Genomic DNA, 19,930 nt, shown 5'->3' with positions numbered 1-19,930 from the left:
GTTTGCTTTGATGAAATTTATCTGATTGGCCTCCATTTTTTAATATGAATCCATGATAAACTGTTGAGTTAATTTTCCTGCATTTAAAATAGGATTGAACGTGTCCCACACAGAGAGATGAAATCCATAATACTGCATTTATGTGACTCGTGTCCTTACATTTTTTCTAGTATTATTGTCTATTACACTGTTGTCTCTGAGTCTTAATGCAATATCTGTTCCCCAGCCTTGTTCACCATGTGGAATAAGAATAGGATATGTCATTGCATCTAATGTAGGAAACAGGATATTGATTTGTTTCATTTTAGTGGCATTTGGATTATTGGGATCTGGTTTACAATGAATGAGCAAGTCCCTTTCAAAAGGAGGTTCTCCATCTTCATTTCTGAATATGACAGCAACCTCAGTTACACGGGGAGAATTATATCTACCTGCGTCACTATTACAATCATATTAAATTGCCATTGTTACTTCTGTGGGAGCAATACCTTTTGCTGCTGCTTCAGATTGGGCTTCCTTTTCTACCTCATGTAGCATCTTCTACAATTTTGTTAATTCATTTATTTCATGCATGAGGTTGTTGATGTTGCTCATGAGTCTTTCTGAGCATTGCTAATCTTTTACTTGTAGCTTCGGCTGTATCCAAAATATAGAGTTGAGCAAACTTCCGAGAAACACCATCCAAAGGATGTAAAGTTTCAGTACAGTGATAAACTTGTCCGTGTATTCTAAAACAGTATGGCCCATTTCCTGATGATGCAATATTTGCACCCATGAAAGCAAAAGCAAAAGAACTATTTGTGGGATGAGTATTTTCTATGAAATTTTTACTGTCAGAATCTTCGTTTGTCATTAATCTTTTTAAGTATGCCGGGTAATCTGGAAAATGTATATCATTTGGACAGACTTTCCCTTTGCTATAACATTGAATAAATTTCCCATCGGATCGTTTTTCATCAGAGAAATCTACTGGCAGGCAAAATTCACATCGAACAGTCATTCCACAACTATATTCGAGAATTGCATCCTCGTGTACTCCATTATTGCTGAGAAGGCAGTTCCTACCAGAATTGGTAGTACTTGTTGATGACTGTTCTTTAGACATATTCTGTCGTCGCCACCTTCTTGCAACTTCTTTCAACTTCAAAGGCACGTTGGTTTTTAGACATTTTCTGTCGATGACACTGGTGTTTTTCGGCATCAGCGCGACGTTTTTCAGTAGCTGGTGTTCAGATACATCCTGTCGCAGGCGCCACCTTCTTTTAAGATCAGACACACGTTGCTCTTCAGACATTTTCTATCAATAACACTGGCAACTTTCGGCTGCAGAGCTGCTACGTTGTATCAACAGTTGTTCTTTAGACATAGTCCCATCTCTCTACTGTCACTATCTGAGATGCAGGTAAATGAGAGTCCTGGCTGTCAGGCCACTCAGAGCTGTCTGACCAATGGCTGATTCTGTGGGGGTGGGAATTCCTCCTCCCTGCTGTCAGTTTCCACAGCTGTGATGAGGAAGCTGGGGTGACAGAGGGAGCCACGCCCTCCAAGCCGCCCTCTCTCTCGCTCAGCTCTATATCCAGCGGCCTCCTGCTCTGCCAAGTCTTCCAAACCTCCCGCTTTCCCGTTCTGCTCTCCGCTGGTGAAGGTCCCTGGAGCCCACAGGAGTGGCTAGGCACGGCCAGCCTCGCCTCCGGGGCTGCCCTTCCAAGCCGCCCTCTCTCGCTCTGTTCTATGTCCAGCGGTCTCCTGCTCTGCCAAGTCCTCCAAACCTTCTGCTCTCCGCTGGCAAGGTCCCGGGAGCCCATGGGCGTGGCTAGGCGTGGCCAGCCTTGCCTCCCAGGGCCGGCGATGGTCCCAGGAGCCCGTGGCCACCACTGCCTCCCGGAGCACTTGACACCTGTGTATGCAAATTAACCCACCATCTTTGTCGGGTTAATTTGCATGCCCACTCCTGGTTGGCTGGTGGGCGTGGCTTGTGGCCATCGCGGAAGGATGGTCAATTTGCATCTTTCTCTTTTATTAGTATAGATTCTTCAGAACACAGATGTCTAGAGGACATAACCAAGAAGAGGTCCTGGATTTAGAAATAGCTCAGGAAACAGTAGGTTTTCTCTTCTTGGTGAGTGCATAATAAGTGGTACATTTATGGGTGTAAGAGGAATCATTCCAATTTATTAGCTTTCATTGTTTGTTTCAAGTACGTTTAGGTGTGAGAAGAAGAGTTGTATACAGACTTTAAGCAGCCAAAATAAGAACTATAGTAAATGTTTGTTGGCTGATATCCAGCATTCAAGTAGCCTCCTATTTTGGGAACTTCCCAAAGTGATGAGTAGCAGAGCCTGGCCTCAATAAAGACAATAAAAGAATGGAAAAGTCTTCTCTCCACTTCATGGTAGCCACAAGAAGAAATACAAATCAATTTCGTCCAAATGTGAAACTTTGAAATTTTAGGAAATAACAAAAATAGGTTAGTTATAGTAGTAGCAGTAGGAGTTGACAAACTTGATTTTACAGACTTCTTGTAAATTCCTTTTCTTCAGAAATTAGCCAGGGCTGAATTATGTTGCTTGCAAATAACTAAAATTTATAACAGTAATTCCATTTCTAAACATTTGCCCTACTATTGCATGTTGGCAAAAAATAGGATAAGGATTATAATAGTTTGTAGTAACAAAAAAAAAAAATCCTACATGTTAAAAAAAGTAAGTGTCTATTGTTATAGACACTTAAATTGGATAACTATATAAATGAAAAAAGTGAGTTAGAACTGTATATGCTGATATGGAATAAAAAAGAATGTAGAACAATGGTGTATATGGTATATTTCTACCTATGTAATTAAAAAAAGATCAGCTGTATATTTGCATATGAACAAAAAAATTATAATAATGATTGCCTTTGCAGGAGAAACTTTCTCATTTTTTATGTTATTTAAAAAAATGTTTTTAAACAGAGCTCTTGCCACACTGGTGTGGCACAGTGGTTGAGCATCAACACAGGAATCAAGAGGTCATTGATTTGAGTCCCAGTCAGGGCACATGCCCGGTCTGCGGGCTTGATCCCTAGTAGGGAGGTGCAGAGGCAGCCTATGGATCTCATTGATGTTTTTCTCTCTTTATTCCTCTCCCTTCCTCTCTCTCTAAAAAAAACAAAAACAAAAAACAAAAACCTCAAACAGTGCTCTTGATTACTTTAATAAAAAAAGGCTAATTATAAATAAATCTATTAAAGGGTACAAGATTTGTCCTGACCAGTTTTTCTCAGTGGTTAGAGCATTGACCTAAGTGTCACAGGTTCAATTCCCTGCCAAGGGCACATACCATGGTTGCACATTCCACAGTCCTGGTAGTAGCATGCAGGTGGCAACCAATTGATGTGTCTTTCTCACCTCCATGTTTCTCTCTCTTTCTCTCTCTCTCTCCCCATCCTCCCTCTCTTCCATTTTCTGTAGAAATCAATGGGAAAAATGTGCTCAGTGAGGATTATAAATAAATAAATAGGATTGAAAGTGGAATGCAGAGATGAATTAATGAAATAGAACAGAGAAAACCATTATCTAACATAAAAAGGTAGCATTTCAAGTGTGGGAAACAAATTGTAAATAAATCATTAATTCTGGGATAACAGATTTATTATTGGAAAACAAGACCAATTAATTTCCAGGAAAGTTATAGATTTAAATGTAAATTTTAAAAGAGCAAAGAACAAGCAAACACAACCAACAAAATTAAATACACATTAATGTATTTATAATATTAGAATAGGAGAAGGCCCTTCTCAGCATGAGAGGAAGCACCCACAAAGGAAGAGTAATATATTTACCTCATAAAAATTTTAAAAATTGTATATGGCAAAAAGTAACATAATACTAAATGATAAAAAACAACCTGGAAAAATACTTCATATATATGTGTATATACATAAGTATGTTAGATTTTAGAGCATTTCAAGTCATTGTGAAAGGAACCAATATTACAATATTTTTAAAGGAGCAAATTATATTATTTGTAAAAAATGAGGAAATACACTGCTACAACCTTTCTGGAGGGAAATTTGACAACATGCATTAAAAAATGATTTTCATTTCATCTCAAAAATCTTTCCTCTAATCATTACCCTAAGGAAATAAACAAGTTATCCAAAGATATATTCAAAGATATACTCAACAATTTACAAACCAACAACAAAACAAAAAAACTGTCCACTGCCATTTATATGATGAAAAACAACGTAACTATCCATCAGAGAACTGGTACACTAAGTTTTATGCAAAAGAATTCTATGTAGCCCATAAAATAGATGTTGCAAAAGAATACTGAATAACATCATGCATATTTGATATCTATAATAATAAAAGTGTAATATGCAAATCGACCAAACGACCGAACAGCAGAACGACCGTCTGAACAACCTTCCGGATTACCATGCTATGATACCCACTGGCGCCAGGCCAGCCAAGGCGGGTGCAATGCGATTGGTCAGGGGCCCAGCCATCGCCCCATGATCGCCCTGCAGAGGGAGGCCCAGGCCACCAGCTGGCAGATCAATGGGGGGGCTCCACGATAGCCCCAAAGAGGAGGCCAAGGCCACCAATCGGTGAGCTGTGGTGGGTGGGGCCTACCTCTTTGGGGCGATTGATCGCGAGGCTCCTGGGCTGTGAGAGGGCACAGACTGGGCTGAAGGACACCTCCCACCCCCTCCCCGAGTGCATGAATTTCATGCACCTGGCCTCTAGTATTATAATAAAAAAAATTTAAATATAATGGAGAATATGATTCTATTTATTTAAAATATACATCTCATAAGTAAATATATATAAATAAAAGTCTTAAAGCTATATAACAAAATGTTGACAGCAATTAGCGTAAGTAGTATGTGATTTAAAATTGTTTAAATTTATAGTTACTAATTTTCTACAGTAACTATGTTTTATTTTATCAAGAAAATATAGAGTATAGGTAGAGAAGTTATTCCTTCTGAGTCTAGCATGATAAAAAAAACCACAAGTTAAGATATAGATAAGGTAGGAAAAGTAGTGCAACAAGAAATCATATATGTCCAACCTATGAGGGAAGGCGGGGGGTAAGGCAGTAAGATCAACCAAAGGACTTGTATACATGCATATATGTGCTGGAGAGTGGGGACGGCCAGGGAGAGGTCAATGAGGGAAAAAGGAAACTTATGTAATACTTTAAACAATAAAGAATTTAAATTAAGAAAAAAAATCATATATGACAGTTTCTATTCTCTTAGTATATCAGAAGAATATCTAAAAAGAGTACAGAAGGTAGGAGTGGGAATTGCGGAATTTCAGCAAAGTGACAAAACTTTAAAACAGCTTTTTTAGAGAAGGAGAATGTGATCATTTCTTGAGATGGTACCTAGGTAGTAGCAGTGTTATCTGGAGAAAGATTGTAGTTTAAATTGGAAGGAAAAAAAATGGGGTAGACAGGAAGTGGATAGGACGGACAGAAAGGGGAATAGGAAGAATTTAAAGGGGAGAGGAAAAGAAAGAAGAGAAGAGAGAGCAAAGAGGAGATACATGATAAAGAAAATGGACCGAGAGGAAATAAATTGGGTAGTATAAAAGAGGAAGTGGGAGTAAAGGCATAGGAAAGAAGAAAAAGAAGACTGGGGAAGAAGAAAGCAGAGTGCTCTAAGAAAATATTGAGAATATGAAAGTTCATTACCAAAAAAAAAAAAAAAAGGGGGTTACCTAGAGACTGCAAGTATTATGGTTAGCTAGAAATTAGTGACTGCATTTGAGGTGGTTGTACAGTGAGTAGAAATATATTATCCTTTATACCATGAGGGTTCTAGATATAACTTTGTTACTGGCACATGTAGGGTCCACAAGATGTGATGTAATATCCCGATAGTAAAATATACCCTTTATATGTGTGTGGATTTATTTCATATATGTGTGTATTATAAAAGATAACATTCACTTATATTTCTTAAATAATCTAAGAATTCTTCCTGGTTTTAAAACTTAATAAAATATAGAAACACCAAGAAAAAAGGACAAGAGTGTAAAATTACAAGAAAGTTAAGCTTCAAGCTGAAATAGGAAAAAGAATGGCACTTGTGATAAAAAGACTTCTGGAGAGCTGAGAAAAGACAGGGCAAATATTACCATGCTAAATTACTCAAGACAAAAATAATAGCTAACTAGGCAGAATATTATGGAATTCCCTTTCAGAATCAGTTTTAACAGACCACATAATATATGTTTCATTACTAAATAAGCTGCACTTTGTTTTCTAACCTCAGACAGTAAAACTGAAGGCTCTGACCAAATGAGGAAGAAAAATCTATGACCCTCAGGGGAGCTGCTCTTGTTTAACCTGTTAAAGTACACAGGACAAAGGCCCTCTATCATTAAAATAACACCATCAGAACAAAGAACACACTTGGAGCTCTCCCTGGTGCTGCAATTGGCTCCAGCTGTTAAAGACTAGTTTTTCTAATTATGAATCCAAGTTTACTAATTCTTTGCTGACCACTCTGCCTAAATTCTCATTAGCCTTATTTCAGTAAACTACACACTAACCCGTGCCTCTGTAAGTATATTCTCTCAAACTTTATTAGGAAATGCGTAAAATATAGAGATAGAGCAATGGGTCTATAAAGACATTTTCTTTGTATTTTCCAATAATTTAAAAAAGTAATTAATAACCAAAAAATAAAATCATAGTGCCAAAGAATCCAAATAAAAGTGTATGTGCATACACACACACACACACACACACACACACACACGAGATGCACTAGATTAATCATATTCTATATGGTCAGCTAAATATCTCTAGCAAGTAATCTTCCTAGAAAAAATATTGTCTATTGAGCTTACTTCATTTTACTGCTCTATCAACTCTTATAAAATATGTTAATCTTTAGATGTTTTTCTCCCTTTCTGATCTATAATAGACAATTATTCCACTGCCTAAATAGTATACATTTTATTGTATACTTACACATCATATTAACAATCCTCCCAGAATCTAAGCACCTACCATGAACTAAGGAGGATAACCAGAATTCCCTAAGTCACAATGTGGAAATCACCAAGAGTAAATGTTTTGAATTTAGAAAATGGCTACTACTTATTTAGGGGGAGAGGAGGATAGAAGGTACTTTTCCATTGCACTTCAGAGTGTGCAACAAAAGGAAAACCCACAACGAATCAAGATAATGCAAAACTTCGTTTGAATAACTTGGGCATTCCAAAAGATACCATGATTTTAATAGAGTTTACAGTAAAAACCATATTAAATTAAGCCATTAATAAAATCATTAAGTTTGCAATGGAAACAAATATGAATAGGTTTAGGAAGGATTGTTTAAGTATAACAGAAAAAAAGAATTCTCATCAAATGTATCATTTTAGTTCAAATGGCCTATTAAGTGATTTAATTTTCCTCGGAACTGGCTGGTCCTTTGAAAAAGAGGTGATTCCTCTCATAAAGAGTTTAATCTGAGAAGTTCATCCATACAGTCAATTGCTGAAAATCTATTTGTCTAAAAATATTTACAATAAATACTATACTTCTTATACTATCTAGTGATCTAAAAATTATGTCAGAATAGTTTTGGAAATTTTTGAACATGTTTCTTATTTTTAATTATTTGTTCCTGTTAAGACAGAGGGAAGAAGACATAACGTAAGATAACAAAACTCTTCCTTGCCTGAAAGGATGGACAAGTAAAAGGAAACTGCTGGAGAATCCTGTCCATTTCTCCTATCCCAATACCATCTTCTTTGTGGCCTAAGGTATCTTTCCAAATACTTAAGAGCTCTAAGTCTGAATACCTAATAGCTCTTAGAGCAGTCTGAACACTACTGCTTTAAGAATAAAATATTTAGGCGGATTATTGACATAACATCTCTCTCTCTACACACACACACACACACACACACACAGGGAATATGCTAATTAGCCAAGCATCAGGACCACTCAGGAGAAGGCTGCATCACAACTGCTCAGGAGGAGGTGCGCACGCAGATGGGGCGGGAGGGGACCCCGTGCTACCCCTACCCCAGTGGCCACGCGGAGGCTGGGCCTGGGGGCGGGCCAGAGCAGAGACACAACACACGGAGAGGCTGGGGCTGGGGGCAGGCCAGAGCGTAGACGCAACACACAGGAGCGCCTGCCCCCACCCCAGCAGACACAACATGACGGCCAGGGGAGTGCTCAGAGCATGCCCCCACCCCAGTGGACACAACACTGCCGCCGGCACTACGCGGGTCAGGCGTGGGTCCCGGCCCCCCACAGGGTGCCTCCTCACACGGCGGGAGGCAGGGCACCTTCTCGCGTGGCTGAACCTCTAGTTGTTTAATAAATCAGAACAAATTAGAATCAAAGATGACTAAGCATGTAATGTTGAAAAGCAAAAAACAAAAAACAAAAAAAAGTTCATCCTTAACCTTTCTAAATCTAAGAATTAAAATTCTGTTAAATGGTAAAAAGCTATTGTAAGAAAGTTGCTGATCTAATTCAGTGATTCTCAACTGAAGGCAGTACTATGCCAGGGATAGTTTGGAGAAGTGTGGAGCCATTTTTGCTTGTCACAATGACTAAAAGAGCCCTACTGCTCATCAGGAGGCAGGAGCCAGGGATGCTAAACATGCTACAATGCACAGATAAAGATTTGTACTATCTCAAATGCCAACAGTATTCCACTGAGAAACACTGATCTCATCTATATATATAAAGAGCCAGAGTCCATAACGACCGAAGGCTCGACCTAACACTGGAAGTCAGTGCTGGGTTGCCATGGTGGTGCAGCACTGACTGCAGCTGGTGCCAGGGCAGCAACCCAGCACTGACTGTGGAGGGGGCTTCGGATTAGGCCTGGAGAGAGGCCTGGAGAGAGAGAGGCAGGGTCTGATTTGCAGCCTCAGTGGCAGCTGTTGATCAGGCGTTGCCTCTCTCTTTCTCTCCAGGCTTCACCAGCAGCCTCAACTCTGTTTCTCTCCAGACCTCCACCCGGCTGCTGATCAGCCCCACCTCTTTGATCAGGCCCAGAGATAGGCCCTGAGACACTGACTGGCATAGAAACCGACCAATCAGAACCAAATCTGGATGAAGTGCCAGGAGCCAATGGCTGCCTAGGAGGAGGAGCTTTTGATGCTGACTGGCATAGAAACCAACCAATCGGAACCTAATCTGGGTGAACTGCGAAGGCAGAACCTACGGTGGGAGCTGAAAGGCAACAGCTGTTTGGGGTAAGGTGTACGAAAGCAGTTCAATTTTTTAATGACCGCTTTGGCAGTATAGTGCATATGGCTGGCTATCAGTGTTTTTGTCTGCCAAGAGCATCTCCTCCTGCTGAAAAAGGCATTCCCCCTCCATTTAAGCAATCCTATCTTATATAATCTATCTATACTAATAAAAGGGTAACATGCTAATTAGACCAGGTCAACCAGCCATCTTCTGGACATCTGACTTTCTTCCTGACAAAGCCATGGTGGTGTGGTACAAGGCAGAGGCAGTTGGAGGTGAGATCAGGCCAGCAGGGGAGGGCAGTTGGGGGCAAGATCAGGCCAGCAGGGGGTTAGGGGCAATCAGGCCAGGGGCAGGGGGGCAGTTAGGGGCAAGATCAGGCCAGCAGGGGAGGGCAATTGGGGGCAAGATCAGGCCGGCAGGAAAGGGCCATTGGGGGTGAGATCAGGCCAGCAGGGGAGGGCAGTTGGGGGCAACCAGGCTGGCAGGTGAGGGCAATTGGGGGCGAGATCAAGTCAGCAGGGGAGGGCAGTTAGGGGTGATCAGGCAGGCAGTTTTTTTTTCAGGCAGGCAGAGGCAGTTAGGGGCGATCAGGCAGGCAGGCAGAGAGGTTAGGGGCAATCAGGCAGGCAGGCAGGGGGGTTAGGGGCAATCAACAGGCAGGCAGAGGCAGTTAGGGGCGATCAGGCAGGCAGGCAGGTGAGCGGTTAGGAGCCAACGGTCCCAGATTGCGAGAGGGATGTCCAATTGCCAGCTTAGGCCTGATCCCTGTGGAATCGGGCCTAAACCAGCAGTCGGACATCCCCCAAGGGGTCCCCGATTGGAGAGGGTGCAGGCTGGGCTGAGGGAACCCCCCCCCCACACATCGTGCACAAATTGGGGGGGGAGATCAGGCCGGCAGGGGAGGGCAGTTGGGGGCAAGGACAGGCTGGCAAGGGAGGGCACTTAGGGGTGATCAGGCAGGCAGAGGTGGTTGGGGGCGAGATCAGGCCGGCAGGGGAGAGCAGGTGGGGCAAGATAAGGCCGGCAGGGGAGGGCAGTTAGGAGCGATCAGTCAAGCAGGCACCGGCAGCTAGGGGCCATCTGGCAGGCAGGCAGAGAGGTTAGGGGCGATCAGGCAGGCAGGTAGAAGGGTTAGGAGCACTCAGGCAGGCAGGCAAAGGCAGTTAGAGGTGATCAGGCAGGCAGGCAGGTGAGTGGTTAGAAGCCAGCAGTCCCTGATCCCTATGGGATTGGGCCTAAACTGGCAGTCAGACATCTCCAAGGGGTCCCCAAATGGAGAGGATGCAGGCTGGGCTGAGGGAACCCCCTCCCCCGTGCACGAATTTCATGCACCGGGCCACTAGTTCAACTGCAAAGGCAAACATTAAGAATTTCCCATAAATTTCCAATGAACTGGGAAATTCCCAATGAATATTTTACTCATTCTACAAAAGACCTCAAGAGTCCTAAGGCCCTGTCTCCAATGGAAATTAAAGCCCTAGAATAATTGAATTATACCATCTAGAAAATGACAATATATTATTTTATGCAGAGTTTAACAAGAAGCTGCTTCCTACAAGTATCTCTTGCCCTACCCAACCAACCAACAAACAAAACAAACAAGGTAACAAAACAAAACCCCCAAACATCCCATAATGAGTAAAGGGAGGAAGAGATGTTTGTATTAGTAACTAATTGTAGAAGAAACTTACATATTAAAATATAGTATCAACTTCTGATTACTTTGCTTCAAAGTAGTAAAAAAAATTAAATCCCATTGTTTCCTTACAAGAAAGTATTGAAATGTTAAATTACTAGAAAAAAATGCACTTTGCTAAAATTTGGATTGCCAATCAATTTACAATTTTTCAAAATTATAGTAGGGCTTGGTAAAAGAAACCACTAAAATGAACATATGCTATTTTTACTATTATTGTTCTACACATTAGACTTCTTTAAAGGAAGATAATGAAAGGACACATTAAACTGGAAGTTTCAGGTTATTTTATCAGAAAATGTGTGTGTGTGTGTGTGTGTGTGTGTGTGTGTGTGTGTGTGTGTGTTTTAATTTTAGAATTTATTAAGAAAGCTGTCAATTTGAACAGGAGGGAAATTCTATTTTTTAAAAATAAGATCTACAGGAAATAGCCAAAAAGGCCTGTTAAGCCCCCCTACATCAAAAAGTGCCTGGAAAGACAACCTGGGAGAGAACTCATACTAACCCAGGAATGCTTTGCACGTCTTCAGAATTCCTGAATTCTAAACTTCATTATATTAAAGGCCAAAAACATTTTTTCAAAACCTGGAGGCCCCTAAAGAGGTGAATTTAGACGGTTTCAGTGTGGAATCTATGGCGACCTTTGTCTCTGCAGGAGAATAGCAGCATCTGCCAGGTGGGGTGTCCACACTCAGGCCACCAATCACAGGAGCCACCCCTGTGAAGGCTGCAAGAGTGGACTGGGCTAGAAGGAGCACTGAGCAATGGCAAAAAGGCATGAGTCCCTGTCCAAAGCAATCATCTGACTTTTGACTCATGTTTTTCTTTGAGGCAAAACTTCAAGGATGATGGATTGAATTTAGAATGAACGTTCTGGAATAAGAATGGATGACACACATCATAGAACTGTTTTCAAGTTCAGTAACTTTAAAAAGTCGGTGGCTTTTATACAAATGTCTCCTAGTAGACCACCCAGCCTCTATAACAGCAGGAAGTTCACCAGGAAGGAAGGGCTGCACAGAAACCTCAGGTGAGACTCTTCACTACAGAGCTGCTCCTCGTTGGGATTGGCTAATAATACTGATCTAGGTCATGAAGTTAGTATCTCATGATAAATATTTTTACTGTGAAGACTGCATATTTAAAGACACAATGGCATTTTAAAATCCAGTAAGTCGTGACTTCAGGATGTAAACAAAGCTGCAAACTAGAAGCTCCTCAAAATTCCTCCTCGTCTTCTTTAATTTCAGAAATTCTGTCTATAGATTTAAGGATTTCGGCAATAGGTTCAGCGTTTCAGCTCCAGAAACCAGCTGCTTTGTGGAGGCTGTGTGGGTTGTTCATGACCATGTGGGAGTCCTGCAAGGCCACATCCGTGTTCTGCTTGATCATCGTAAGACTGGTGCCCTGGCCCGGCTTCCCTCTCGCGCTTGAAGTTGGAAACCTGTGCCTGGAGCAAGTTTTATGTTTCATGGCTTGATTTTCTGCATGTTTGGTCATCAGTTCCAGGTTCTGCTTCATCTGCTGAACCACAGATTCCAGGTCGTGGTAGTCACTCTCCTCCTTGATTTTTTCTTATAATTTTCACTCAAGCATCCTCATCATTTTGGTTTGCGTCTCAGAGAAGCTCTGAACCTCGGTTAGCTTTCTTAGCTTAAAATTCTCATCTTTCAGTGCTTTGTAACTTATATGCAGCGTTGGAAGGTGTCTGACCCCCAGAGATTCTCCGAAGGCTGCAAAGTCTATGCTGGGGCTCCCCACTGGAGAGACATGAGAGTCAGAGTCACTCAGCGTCCATGGGGGTAGGAACTTGGCCCTCTAGTGAAAAATGACTGGTGGTATTCCTGGCCGAAGTCCACGGGTTGGGAGGTTGGAAGCTGCAGTGTAGTCCCAGTGAGTGCCTCATGGTTTCCTTTGAATGAAGTCTGCTGTGTTGGCTATCATCTTTCAACAGGCTGAGGTTTTTGGTTTTTGGAAACTCATGGATTTGCCTCTTCGAGATCTCCAAGTTTATCTTTTCCAAAATGTGTCTCCTGGGTCCCTGATGCATCTTGCTTAGTGCACTTCCTCTTTCTGTGCAGACAAAATCCTCTGGAATGACTAGGCTGCTGGCCCAGGACAGCCAGGTAATGCCTGGGCAGCATGTAGCCTGCCATCGCAGCAGGCCTGGGGGTGTCCCCTTCCTAGCCCAGCAGCCTGGCTGTGACCCCAGGCCAAAGGCCTTCTACTGCCAGAGATCCTGCTCCCATTACCTGCAGCTGGGCCACCACTCCCAGCCTCTCACTGAGGCTTCTGCTCCAGAAAATATGTTAATTGAAGTATAAATGAAAAAAATTTGAAGGGGTGTGTGTGCTTAAAGAAACACCAATCTGAAATTGTATTTTATTTCCAAAAATGGCATAACAGGTCATTTAGATCAATGTTCCCTCCTACTGATAACCAGGAAATCTGAAAAATAATATATTCATTTTTTAAGTTGCTCAAAGGCATTAAAGAATGAGAATGTAGAGAAAACTTATGGGATTAAGAGATAAGATAGAAATCCAGAAAGGGAAATTTAGCATGTGGGTTCGTGTTTGCTCTGAGGGAATTGTAGAAAAGTTGGTTTGAGGCTAAAAAGTATGTTTGACAGCTAGAAAGCCTAGGGAGAAACAAACAAAAACAACCAGTTTTTTAAAAAATATATTTTACTGAGTTTTTACAGAAAGGAAGGGAGAGGGATAGAGAGTTAGAAACATCGATGAGAGAAAACATCGACCAGCTGCCTCCTGCACTCCTCTTACTGGGGCTGTGCCCGCAACCAAGGTACATTCCCGTGACCGGAATCGAACCCGGGACCCTTGAGTCCGCAGGCCGATGCTCTATCCACGGAGCCAAACTGGTTAGGGCAAAAAACAACCATTTTTTATTGTGACCCTGAAAAATTCCACTGTAGTAGTAAGGTGAACAAGAAGTAAAAGAATTGACTGATTTGGAGTCATCTAGGTAGCTCAGAAAATTCTAATCCCTGAAATTGGATTAAAGTGATCCTAGACTGCTAATGCCCCCCTGAGTACTGTCACAAGTAAACCATTCAAAATAAATTCTGAAGAAAAAAAAATACAACCCCAGGTCTCAAATTAAGTCTGCAAACGGTTTTCAAGTACAGTCCAGTATAAAATCAAGAGACAATCAGAAAAATCAGGAAGCAATAGATACAAGAACCAACAAAAACAAAAGACAGTAAAAATACACTCCAAGGAGATCCAGATATTGGGATTACCAAACACAGACAGTATTTTAAGAAATCTATACTTGATTTTTCCCATGTAAAATTACTTAAAACCAAAGATAAAAAAAATTTAGTAAAGACAATAAGAAGAAAAATAGGACAGAGTTTCTTAGAAGTAGTAAGATAAGAAAGACATTCAAGCATTCATCAGAAACAATGGGAAGTAGAGGTAATAAAATGAAATTTTTCATTGTGCTTTAAGAAAATAGCTGCAAATTTAAAATTTGATAACCAAACGCTAAATTTAATAATAATTCTATTTATAAATATCCATCAACTCTTGCCAGCCATATTACTTTGAATAGCAGAGATGAATTATCTAATAGTATTAATCTTATGTTCACCTATATAAAAATTAGGGGAAAGAGACTTTTGAGATTAAATCCCAAATTTAATCCAAATAAAAATTCCTATATTTTTTTCTAACTAAAAGAACGTGACACAGTGAATCGATATGACACAAAAACATGTAATCAAAGTTATGGAATGATAAGAAAAAAAAGGTAGAAACAATCATCTTGATTCCATCTCCTTTGCACTGTCTGTCTTATTGCTTCAAAACAAATATGGTGGTGGTCAGAATAGAGGAAAATGTTAACTCAGCTAAACTGAATTCATCCAGTCAGTAATTTTTCCTGTCTGTATCATTTCCACTAAATTGTACATCTTACTGATACTCTATGAAATTGATTTTCAAGCTGTGTGCCACAAGAATTTTTAAAACATGCAATACCTGGCTATTTAGTCAGGGGTATTGACCTCTTTTCACCCTTAGATTGTCAAATGTTGTCCAGTATGAATGAATGAAAATTATACCTTTTTAAAATATTTTTTTGGTGTAATGCAGAATTTTAGTAAATTATTTAAGTGTGCTATGAGATGAAAAAGGTTGAAAATTGCTTCTCTCTGGTAACAAGGGGGAAGGGCAGTAACATTCTGAACACACAGTTGGTGGTCAATAAATGCTTGCTGAGTACACAAATTATGTTTTAAAGTTTATTTTCTAGATTTAAAAATCTCCCATTTCTCTAGTTTTTCTTCATGTAGTTTAATATGCAAACTTTGATCCTTTTTGGATTCATTCGAAACTCCCCTGATAACATTTTCGTTCTCCCCAAATTAGATCATGTATCAGCATTGGGGGATCTAAATTTAAGCTATCACAAACACAAGATAAATGTACTGAGAAATTCTGGTATTTTTATTCTCCAATAAATATAAATACTATAGATAAATCCATGCATACTTCCATAAACAGAATAGTGTCAATAGTGTAATCCATTGCCTAACAATAATACATACAAGTAGAAACAAGTAGAAATAAGATATTGCTTTATACTTTCTATTTTAAGTAAATACTAGAGGCCCTGGGGGAGAGGAGGTCCCCTCAGCCCAGCCTGCACCCTCTCGCAGTCCAGGATCGCTCCCAGGGGGATCGGGCCTAAGCTGGCAGTCAGACATCCCTCTGGCAGCCCGGGAGCTCTCGCCAACCGCTGCACTTGCAGCCGTCAGCCCAGCTTGTGGCTGAGTGGAGTTCCCCCTGTGGGAGCGCACAGACCACGAGGGGGCAGCTCCTGTGTTGAGCGTCTGCCCTCTGGTGGTCAGTGCACGTCATAGCGACCAGTCATAAGCATAATTCTTTTTCTCTTCCTTTCCTTAAGATCACCCAGCAAGGTGGCTACTAAAAATGACCAGCAATAAAATAAAATATCCAAATACAGCATACAAAAATATCATTATTTTCATTTTCAAATGAAAATCTTTCAAAGGTTCTTGAGAAAATAGTTACTAGCAAAATATAAACTCTTTCAATAATACATCTAAAGAATTTGTTCATATACCACCAAATGCTAAACTATAAAACAATTTTACAAGTATATTTGTTTCATTCTAGAAGAACTCTATATTAAATAGTAAAATTGTTTATCTATCTATATTACTAGATATACAGATGTGTAGATAGACAGACACACATACATATACACTTGTGCACCTGCACAATTATGCACTAGGGCGGTATTTCATAAAATGGGAAGAAGAAATTATTTGGGGATGACAGAAGGTCAAGGCAAAAAATGAACAGATTTGTTCTCTTTACTTTCAAATACAGTTATTTAAGTAATAAAGGATCTAACATAAAGAAAAATATTAAGGAAATAAGAGTAAAAGTGATATAATAAAAAAGCAGATGCAATTCTTCCCAGTAACAAAACCCTCAAATTTTCACTGGGCACATGCCATCAGAAAAAAGAATACATTTCACAGGCTTCTCATATCTAGGTATGGCCATCTGCCTAAATTCTGGACAGTTTAAGATCTAAACAAAGTTACCTACGACAGCTTCCAGAAACCTTTCTTAAAAGAGAGCTAGCATTTGTCCTCTCAGTCTTCCTCTTCTTCACTCCTTTTTCATTCCTGCTGACTAGAATACAGATGATGGTTGAAACTAAAGAAGCCATCTAGGTTTGTAAGGTGACCTTGGCAATGAAGGCTTATGCATAGCAGAATAATGAGATAAAAGGAACCTGGCTCCCTGAATACTCTGTTTAACAGAACTACTACTACTATACTAGTCCTTTTTCACCTACTTCCAGACTTTTAGTTGATGCCAAAATAAACTATATTTTTTAAGTCACTGTTATTGGATGTCTCTGTTATTTTAAACCAAATCTAACCCTAACTGCAAAATATGAAATATGAAAAATATTGTCAAAAAGGTATGTGAATAATTGAAGTTGGAAAACAATGAACTAAGGCACTGGAGTGCTCAGGATAAATTACTGTCAGTTAGTCTCTAGAATTTATCAAGCGATCCACAAATCTCTAGCAGTTTGAGAGGGAAAAGCAGATTTGTACATATATATTATAAATTTGTAATGTAAAATTATTATTTCCACAGAAATCATATTATAGTTCTTAAAGGTTCAACACCTTACAAGAACTAACATTCAGTTCATCTGGACTATATTCAGAGTTTAAAATTACTATTTACTTGGTTAAATTTGTATTTTTTTTGTTTTCCCATTGTTTCACATGTTCCCTATTCACAAAATTAAATGGCCATCATAAAAGCAATTCACTGAAGTGTAAAAATGTTTCTGAAAACAGTACCAAACACCACTACAGATTGAGATCATTAATGTGATAGTGAATGACTCCAGTGATAGAGAATATGAATATTGTTGATACACACAAATCTGTAAGTCTGATGATTTCACACACATCAAAAAAGAAAAGCACAAAACAGAAGGTACAATCACTGTCATGTATTAGATAACATTTAACTGACTTTCATATGTCCCTAGAGCTCACTGTGTGGTCAAAATAAGATTTTAACAAATGGTGATATAAGGCTGCTAAAACCCTTCAGTCACTTTCAAACAAAACAGTGACTCTTTTTTTAATCTTTATTGTTGAAAGTATTACAGATGTCCCTTCTTTTCCCCAATTGACACCTTCTAGCCCGCCCCTACCCCCCGCCCAATAGTGACCTCTTTGATAAAACAAATGAATTTCAACAAAACAACTTCCCACCCAAATCCTTTCCAGATGGAAATTTGCAAGTTTTGTCCAAAAAATTGAGGACAAACCAAGATTAAAGAACTTTTAAGTTATACTCCTCAGCACAGAAACAAGCACAATTTACTCAATTGCCAGGAAGTTTATAAACTAAGCACAAACCACTTCACAAATTTTATGATTGGGAAAAGTCATAAGAAACTATGGGCAAAAATCTATCAAATTACAATGCATAGTGTCATATAGTATCAGTGACATGATTTGGAATAACAACTACTATCCCAAATGCATATCTGTAGATACTTCACATTGATACACAAGGTATGAATCAACTCAATACACAGAGAACTGTTTATGAAAAAGAAATACTCAACACATTTCAAATCCATATATTGTTGAATATTTCTTTACTTTGTTTAGCAGGCTGAACACCATTTAACTTTTTTTAAAATATATTTTTATTGATTTCAGAGAGGGACAGAGAGGGAGGGAGATAGAAACATCAATGATGAGAGAGAATCATTTGGCCGCCCCCCCCTGCACATCCCCTACTGGGGATTGAGCCTACAACCTGGGCATGTGCACCCTTGACCAGTATCAAACCCAGGACCCTCCAGTCCATAGGCCAACGCTCTATCCACTGAGCCAAACCAGCTAGGGCAGGCTGAACGCCGTTTTAATGGAACATTATCCTCAAGTACATCCAGGAAACTACACATGAATTTAGTTCCACAATCTACTTTCTTTCATAGGATCAATTAGAAGCTAACAATATGGTTTTTAAAAATTATTAACATTCTCAGCCAGTGTGGCTCAGTGGCTGAGCGTCAACCCTTAAACCAAGAAGTCACTTGGGGGCATGCAGAAGGCAGTCGATGGATGTTAACCTCCCATCGATGATTATATCTCTCACTCTTCCCTCCACTCTCTCTAAAAAAATCAATAAAAACATATTTTTAAAAATTAACATAAAACTCATGTAACATAAAATTAACCATTTTAAGTAAACAATGCAGTGATATTTACAACAATCCCAACACTACGCACTATTGCCTCTAATTCCAAAATATTTACTACCAGAGGAAACACTGTACCCATTAAACAGTCACTACAATTCTCCTTTTACCCTTGCCCCTGGCAACCACTAATCTGCTTTCTATCTCTATGGATTTGCCTATTCTGGATTCTTAACACATTGCGTACCGCATAGAAATCTCTAAGACATACGCCAGGGACCACACGTTTTTGGGCAAACTGCACATTATTTAAATCATCATAATGCACTTTAGGTGTTGTTTTTCAATAATTATAACATTTTTATTTACAAAAACAATTAAACAATTAAAGTTCCTAGTACTTTTTTAACGTATGGTACTGCGTAAAACATTTTCCTCTATGAAGAGAGACCAAACAAAATTTACATAGGTATCTAGATTCGCTCCTTTTTCCATGGGCATGAAAAACGAGAACACTCGTGAGCGGTCCTTAACAGATGGCGCGCGAAACACGAGAAAACTCCTGAGCGGTACGAAATGTGTTAATATAACTCAAGTCATACAACATATGACCATTTGTGTCTGGCTTCTTAGGCATGTTTTCAAGATTCATCCATGTTGCAGCATGTTATCAGCACATTCCATTTTATGGTCAAACTAGAGGACCAGTGCACAAAATTCATACATGGGTAGGGTCCCTAGTGGCAGCCGGCTGCTGGCCAGGGCCTCCCTTTTCTCCACGTCGCCCCCTGGTGGTCAATGCACATCATAGCAAGTGATCAAACTCCTGGTTGATCAAACTCCTGGTTGGTTAAACTCCCCAGAGGACACTTTGCATGTTAGGCTTTTATATATATACTAGAGGCCCGGTGCACAAAAATTTGTGCACTCCGGGAGGGGGAGGGGGGGGTCCCTCAGCCCGGCCTGTGCCCTCTCGCAGTCTGGGACCCCTCGGGAGATAACGACCTGCTGGCTTAGGCCTGCTCCCGGGTGGCAGAGGGCAGGCCCAATCCCTAGGTGCAGCCCCTGGTCAGGCTCAGAGCAGGGCCGATTGGGGAGTTGGGGCGCCGCCCCGTCATGCACAGAGCAGGGCATATCGGGAGGTTGCGATGCCACCCTCAGTCACGCTCAGGGTAGGGCCGATTGGGGGATTGGGGCACCGCCCCCTGTCACACTCAAGGCAGGGTCGATGGGGAGGTTGCAGCACCACCCCCTGTCA

The 19,930-nt window shown here is 40.4% G+C and overlaps 1 protein-coding gene and 1 pseudogene across 6 annotated transcripts in view; both read right to left on the bottom strand.

Moving 5' to 3' along the window:
- Positions 1-19,930, bottom strand: part of ARID2 (AT rich interactive domain 2 (ARID, RFX-like)) — a 195,019-nt gene that overhangs the window by 105,477 nt on the left and 69,612 nt on the right. For 3 of the 6 annotated variants that reach the window (XR_001359718.1, XM_014529532.1, XM_014529537.1), the window contains exon 1: positions 16,529-16,671. The exons of 2 other annotated variants lie outside the window; for them this stretch is intronic. Coding sequence is in view for 3 of the 4 variants with exons in the window: in XM_014529532.1 (XP_014385018.1) it covers positions 16,529-16,656 (128 nt within the window). In the remaining variant the exon portion in view is untranslated. Of the gene's footprint in view, positions 1-3,320; positions 3,401-16,528; positions 16,672-19,930 lie in introns of those variants that run through there. One more of the 6 variants, XM_014529533.1, reaches the window with a different exon arrangement.
- LOC102240801 lies at positions 12,145-13,082 on the bottom strand (annotated as a pseudogene).

This window comes from Myotis brandtii, unplaced genomic scaffold (assembly GCF_000412655.1).
Source record: "Myotis brandtii unplaced genomic scaffold, ASM41265v1 scaffold686, whole genome shotgun sequence".
NCBI classification, from domain to species: Eukaryota; Metazoa; Chordata; class Mammalia; order Chiroptera; family Vespertilionidae; genus Myotis; species Myotis brandtii.
Note: the sequence above shows the minus strand (reverse complement) of the source record. Positions and strands in the feature narration are given on the sequence as shown.